Source organism: Biomphalaria glabrata, chromosome 14, assembly GCF_947242115.1.
Source record: "Biomphalaria glabrata chromosome 14, xgBioGlab47.1, whole genome shotgun sequence".
In the NCBI taxonomy this organism is placed as follows: Eukaryota; Metazoa; Mollusca; class Gastropoda; family Planorbidae; genus Biomphalaria; species Biomphalaria glabrata.
Window position 1 is genome coordinate 8,413,293 of NC_074724.1, and position 7,622 is coordinate 8,420,914.

Here is a 7,622-nt window from a genome sequence, read left to right on the forward strand (position 1 = left end):
TGACGGGTTCGATACCCAAATAGATCCATTTTTTGTTATTATTTTATAATATTTGAAGTTTAATAGTGGCAGCATTGTCTTATATATATTTTAAAATCAATTACACATTGAAGTTATGTATGTTACATATTACATTTCTTCATTAGTTTGCTAATCTCTAATGTATAATTCAGTCATAAGCAAATATAAAATGAATGCAGAAGGCAAGACCTTAATTATAAGTTTTTGCAATTAGCTGACATAGACACTCTCTTTTAATAAACCTTATAATACCTATGTGCTATTTAAACAGCAAGGATAGCTTCGCCTCGCAGGAACAGCTTCACATGGACCCCGAAAGCTGTCTAACGAGGTCGCAAGTACATATGGTTTATAATGTAACAAACAACACCAATCAAACATAAAACAATGTATATGCATATATATATATATATATATATATATATATATATATATATATATATATATATATATATATATATATATATATATATATATATATATATATATATATATATATATATATATATTATATATATATATATATATATATATATATAAGTGTGTATATTTATATACATTTTATTGGTTTTGGTTAGACCTTAATTCGATTAAGCTTCTGAAAAAAAAAACACGCAACTACTACTTAGATGTTTAACTGTTTCTCTCCTAATTGACGAAACCATCGTTGATTTGACTTCATTAAATTAAATTAATGTTTAATTTTATCAACTTTATTTTGTGTTATATAAAAAAGCATGCATTCCCCCTATACCAAATAAAATATGCTCCTATAACAAACGGCAAAGCTTTTGATGCTTAATTTTAACAGGGTAGTGAAATAGTAATGAGAATTCCGTCCAAGCGAGGGAAAATAATTACTTCACCCTTGTACAAAATGATTGAGAATCTGTGTACCAAAGAGAATTGTAGCTCAAAATTGTTCGATCAAAAAAGACTTAACCTGTGTTTTTCCTTCCTTCGACGCCATTGATATTGCTGTGTTTCCTAGCTCGTCTGTAGCCTTAATATTTGCCTTTTTCTTCACTAATAATTGAACAGTTTTCAGGTGCCCCGCTTTTGATGCCTTCATCAGTGCCGTGACCCTTTTGTTATCGCACTCATTGGGGTCGATCCTTTTGGAGAGAAGGAATGAGATGACCTTATTGTGTCCATTCAAGGATGCTAGTGTTAGAGCTGTGTCGCCTTCTTTGTTTCTAGCATTGAGTTCTGAACCGTTGTCATAGAGATAAGAAACAATCTCCAGATTTCCTTTTAAGGCGGCGTACAAAAGTGGCGTCATTCCACGATGGTCTCTTTGGGTTTGATCTGTTTGACGTAACATTAATTTACAAAAGCGTGTTGCTCCACTTGATGCGGCTATGTGAAGTGCTGTTTTTCCGCTAATGTCGGCTATATTACAGTCGGTGCCGTATTCTAACAGCGATTGGGCAACAGATTGTTGACCCTTTTCAATCGACCACATAAAGGCACTTTTACCCTGAGAACACGTTTCATCTAAGAAGGCTCCTTTCTCCAGAAGAAGTTGTACAGTCTGAACATGCCCTTTACATGCTGCTTTTATTAATGGCGTTTTTCCTTTGTCATCTTTGCCATTTACCCATGCCTTGTAATAGATTAGCAGCGTAATAATTTTCTGATGCCCTAGCTCTGAGGCCAACATAATTGCGGTCACACCCTCCTTATGCTGCGTATGGACGTCAGCGCCATTAAGGATCAACGTCTTAACAGTTTCTGGGGATCCATTCTTTACTGCGCAAAACAAAGCTGTTTTCTTCTTCTTGTCTTCCTCATTGACAAGTGCACCGCATTTTATTAAGCAGAAAGCAGCCTTTTCCTTACCATTTAAAGAAGATAACATTAGCGGTGTCATTCCCTTGGCATTCCTAATGTTGACATTTGCATTGCTTTCAGACAATATCTCTATCATTGTAACGTTTCCCTTCTTTGCTGCCCAAGATAAAGCGGAGTTGCCCTCTGCATCCGTATCATCTACATCGAAAACCCTCTGGACTACTGTTTTTGTCAACTCTGGCAATTCATGTAATGACATTAGCATTAAAGCAGTTCGGCCATATTTATTTTTCAAATTCACATTGGCCCCCTTGTCCAAAAGAAGTTTCATCACCTCCGCATGCTCTTTTGTGCTACATTTCCTCGCAGCCAGCATTAAGGAACTATTTTGCTCAGTGTCTACGTCGTCGACAAGCTCAGCATTTCTGTCAAGTAAAATCTTTACAATTCGTCCGTGGCCTTCGCAGGACGCTACCATAAGTGCTGTCATACCAAAAATGTTTCTATGACGGACGTTAGCATCAAACTTTAATAGCAGGCTTACAATGTTTGAATGATTTGATCTGGTTGCAGCCAAAAGCGCTGTGTCTCCGAATATATCTTTATCTTCTGTCCTCGCGTCTTTTTGAAGTAAATAACGAACACAACTCTCCAATCCCATAAGTGAACAAAATGTGAGATTCGTCAAATTTAGATATGGAGACCTAATAGTTCCATACAAAATACGCAACGAAAGTCTGATTCTGGCGCTATTATGCCTTTTGCCTTTATACTTAACAATGCTAGACATTTCACAATAAGTCGATATCTATGTACCTATATATATATATATATATGTTTTAATCATCAAACAAATGTTATTTATTTATTTTTTTGGTCTTCTAAATAATAAACGCCTCTGAAACGAATGTCCTTCTTTCGCACTTATTACAACTAATTGTTGCTTGAATATTACATTTTGTTTCTTGATTGACGCGTGTAGTCACGGGTTGTTGTAAGCTGTAGATGACACAGGGGCACTATAGCACTTTATTCTCTGGGAAGAAGAAAATACAACAAAATGTGTTGCGTCTTTGTTGGTTATTTTAAAAAATAACAAATGAAACATTAACAAATAACAAATGAAACATTAACAAATAACAAATGAAACATTAACAAATAACAAATGAAACATTAACAAATAACAAATGAAACATTAACAAATAACAAATGAAACATTAACAAATAACAAATGAAACATTAACAAATAACAAATGAAACATTAACAAATAACAAATGAAACATTAACAAATAACAAATGAAACATTAACAAATAACAAATGAAACATTAACAAATAACAAATGAAACATTAACAAATAACAAATGAAACATTAACAAATAACAAATGAAACATTAACAAATAACAAATGAAACATTAACAAATAACAAATGAAACATTAACAAATAACAAATGAAACATTAACAAAGCTTTATAAAATGAGTCCATGTGTATGTGAATGTGCAAAGCTATTCAAAAAATATATATGTACCCTGTGCAGAGGCGTAGTGAGGGGGAAACAAGGGTAGCACGATGCCCCTGGCGCGATCCTCATCCGCAGAGAGGCGCAAAAAAAATATTTTAAAAAAAATTATTTTAGATTTTTAGTTAAGTGATCTAATATTATTTGTATTGTATTATTATTAAATTATTTTTATTTATAATTTTATATTTGATGGAAATTGGGGGGGGGGGAGGATTAAAGTGTAATGTACTAGATTAGAGAGTATGTTAGTTTTGTTAGACACGGTAACAGTAATGACGTAGTAAGACAGACTAATGACGTAGTAGACTTAGGCGAACAAGAGACCAACATGGCGTTCATCTAGAAGTAGGTTGTGTTTTGAATAGTAGTTAGAGATAGCGACGTTTTAGGAAGACTATTAAGTATATTTCTATTTTGTAATGTTCTGTGGCTAATGTGAAGTAATAATTAGTGAGAAGTGAAGTCATATGATATTAGCCCACAACAAAAGTAAATTGCCCCTGGGGCGCACGTTTCGCTCACAACGCCTCTGACTCTGTGGGATTATGTCTTAGGTCTGAACAATATTACAAAGATATTGGCTTTAGTTTGGAGACACACGTTTTCTTCTTGTCTGTATAGAAGTGTCATTTCCTGGAGGCCCTGCTAGGAACAGCTGCTAACAATGAATAGTGGTGGGATAGGATTACACTAACTGTAACAAAGCCCCTTGACAAAAATGAAGTATAGATGATGATGGTTACCGGTCACTTTATCCCGGTCACTTCATCCTCACTCACTTCAACCCCGAAATACTGATACATTTAAAAATTATTTTTTCTTGAATCAGAGAATGAAATGACCAGGGGATGAAATGACCAGGGGATGAAATGACCGGGGATGAAATGACCGGGGATGAAATGACCAGGGGTGAAATGATCAGGGAATGAAATGACCAAGAGATTAAATGGCCAGGGAATGAAATGCACAAGGAATGAAATGACCAGGGGATAAAATGACCAGTGGATGAAATGACCAGGGGATTAGATGACCAGGGGATGAAATGACCAGATTTACTGAGCCTTTCATTATTTCGCTTTTTTTTTTTTACTTTTACATTATTAATTACAATTATGTTATAGCCTTAAAAACGAATAAACAATGGCTGCGAAGGAAAATTGTGTAAGAGGTGGCTGTCTAAAAATGCTCACAGACAAATATTTACAGCAAATAAGTGTTAAATAACTAGTGAAACATATAGATTTAATGTTCTAGTATTAAAATATACTATTTTCAAAAAATGTGAAATTTCATAGTTTTTCTTGAATGCTAGAGAGGTTTGCTACTTTAAACAAAAATGGACCATTTTTACTCAGCCCTAATCATCCCCTAGGCAGGAAAAAAAATCCTAGTTCAGAGTGCGTATAAATCTACTCAGCGTCAATCTTAATGATAGGTCTACATATCTTAAATGCGCAAAATGTTCTGTAAAGTCTAGGGCAGTGTTTCCCAAACTGTGTTTAGTGGGACCCTAGTGTTCCGCTAGGCCTGTATAGGTGTTCCACTACTGGAGTAGTTAACTACTAGGCCGCCACATGAGTTAAGCTCTCTACAAAAATTTCTAAGAAAATCGTTAGATCCATTTTCGGAATCCGTGTCCAGGTTCCAACCACCCACAAAGGAGGTTCCAGGTTCCATGAATGTATGACTTGAATAGAGGTATTGTAGCTAGCTCAGGCAACCCATTCCATGCTCTAATAGCACTAGGGAAGAAGGAGTATTTGTACAAATTTGTCCTAGCGTATGGGACGAGGAATGTGCCTTATAGAGATTCACTGCGGTATTGCTGAAACCAAACAACAGATCATAGACAAATTATGTCTAGGTTTTAATAAATCTAGATATTGATCTACCTAGTAACGGGGAATCTTGAAATGTTATTTTCTAAAAGCTTTACCATAAAAAAAATATTATTATTTTTATTAGAATTTTTGTTAGAATTATATGAATAATCTTCTGGACAGTATAGAGGGACTTCTTATGGTCCGACAGTAACTTTGGGCAGGGCACGTATCTCTTAAGATAGTTTAGAAATAAATATGTTAGTCCACATTTCTCTCTCTCTCTCTCTCTCTCTCTCTCTCTCTATATATATATATATATATATATATATATATATATATATATATATATATATATATATATATATATATATCTGCTCATACATCTCTTTCACAGCTACAATTCAGGACATTTGGTCAAGATTGACGTTTGACATCTACATCTACACTTACAGCAATATAACCCATTGATGTCACTAAAGCTCGTCTTTATTACCAAGTGCAGAAGCCTAATCATTACGTTTAAACTTAGAACACTGGAACCCGAGAAAGACTGTACCTAATAAAACCCGCTATACATCTTGGCACGCTCATTTGAATCTTTTTTTCTTCACAATATCTCTATACATTTCGTATCTTAATGGAATCAAAACCATGAATGGAAAATTCTTGGTGGGTGGACGCGAATATCGATAATTTTTCTTGAAATTTGATTATTGGTTTTATCGTTGGGAAAAAAGATTAACTATCTCGGTCACCACACTGGAAAAAAAAACAACAACTCTAGTTAAGCCGTTATAATTTTTCAAAGTAAAAAAAAAAAGTTTAAATTAGGTTAGAGAACTAGGTCTAGATGAGAATCCAAGAGCTTAATAAATTAATGTTCATGAACAATTTGTGCATTGTCTTATTAGGCTAGATCTTAAAGGGCTATCATTAGAGTTGATAAAGTGTGGTAGATCTAGACGTTATTTCTGGGGGGGGGGGGGGAGGAGGAGGGGAACAGAGGCAGAGTAAAAAATCCTTGTTTTCTAACCTCACATTAATTAGTTGTTAAATGAAAAACAACCGCTCTATAAGTTGCATAAGGATGATATTGTTCTTTTTAAAAAGTATCTGTAATGTTTTCTTCTTTATAATACGAAATTTCACATTGAAGAACTCATCATTTTTTTAGCACTCAAAAAGAAGTTCACTTAAGATAGTTTAGAAATAAGATAAATAAAATTACCTTATGAAACTGAAGAGTTCTCCATATGTTAAAACGTTATTCTTTCGTCTCTGTGTGATACATAGTTTTCGATATAAGTCAATACTTCGTCTGTGGCTTCAAGGATGACAATTTTGAAGTCAAGTTTAAGCATATAGGTCTGAGTTGGTATAAAAGTGAAAAGTATAATATTAATAAAATGACAATGTTCATTTTAAAAAGGGAACATATGCACTGCACCTAGTCCTAGACTACAATCAGCGATGTCCTTGCGAACGCCGGTATGGACAGTATAGAGAGACTTCTTATGGCAGTTATGGTCCGACAGTAACTTTGGGCAGGGCACGTATCTCTTATGGGCTACGAAAATGCGCGATAATATTTCTATCTATCTATCTATCTATCTATCTATCTATCTATCTATCTATCTATCTATCTATCTATCTATCTATCTCATATATATATATATATATATATAATGTTTTAAAGAGACAAATACATATTTTATAAGCTGACTGGTTAAGCGATTGGCTTCCAAACCTGGGGTTATGGGTTCGAATCTCGGTGAAGAGTGGAATTTTGATTTTTTGGGACCTGAATTTAGTTATCTAGCCTCATAATTGTGGAGTGTTAATGGAAATAGAAGTTTTTATAGTTATCAATTAATTGTTTGCCAATTTTTAGTTGATAACCTAATTATTAACACTAGTCTTAGTTTTTTAGTGTTTCTACATCAAATGCAATTAATTAATTCTGACTAACTGGTAAAAACATTGGTTAGTTTTTCGATTCATTCACGTTTTGTTAGGGACACTTGCTAGATCTTTCCACTTGATCCGAGCATGGAACGTGAGAGAAATAGCGCTTTAAAATTACTGCCAGACAGAGTGAGTTGCTATAAGCCTTGTACAAAAAAAGGAAAACAAATGTCAACCTGAGATCTACAAATACAAAAACGAACGTGTCATTTTAGAACAATACTCACCTTAAAAACAGAATCCTTATAAAAATTTTAAGAAAAGGTCAAGCGACTGGCCTGGATGCTACAAGGAGCAACTAATTAGCATAACATCGATTTCGACTGTAAATAGTTTTCCTTAGAAATGATGCTACGTAATGAGCGGAAATTACAGTGACGGAATAACTGGGGGAATACCCGATGTGCTAGCAGTCAAGAAATCCAAGAGTCTGCTTTTCAAAGACCACGGAAGACTAAGATATTTGTTCAGCTGAACGTATAAATTTATTGTTTA

General features: G+C 34.2%; 2 protein-coding genes across 3 annotated transcripts in view; both read right to left on the reverse strand.

Annotated features, from left to right (window-relative positions):
- Positions 1-7,622, reverse strand: part of LOC106053117 (collagen alpha-1(XIV) chain-like) — a 230,872-nt gene that overhangs the window by 9,743 nt on the left and 213,507 nt on the right. The window lies entirely within an intron of this gene.
- Positions 770-7,501, reverse strand: LOC106079569 (ankyrin homolog). Of its 2 annotated transcripts, XM_056010688.1 has the most exons (3): positions 7,355-7,501; positions 6,391-6,529; positions 770-2,851 (listed from the first exon to the last, which is right to left on the reverse strand). In XM_056010688.1, exon 3 carries the CDS (start codon positions 2,603-2,605, stop codon positions 935-937), a length of 1,671 nt encoding a protein of 556 aa, XP_055866663.1. In that variant the 5' UTR covers positions 2,606-2,851; positions 6,391-6,529; positions 7,355-7,501; the 3' UTR covers positions 770-934. The 2 variants fall into 2 exon arrangements, with proteins under 2 accessions (XP_055866663.1, XP_055866665.1); XM_056010690.1 differs by lacking the exons at positions 6,391-6,529; positions 7,355-7,501 and adding an exon at positions 3,346-3,433.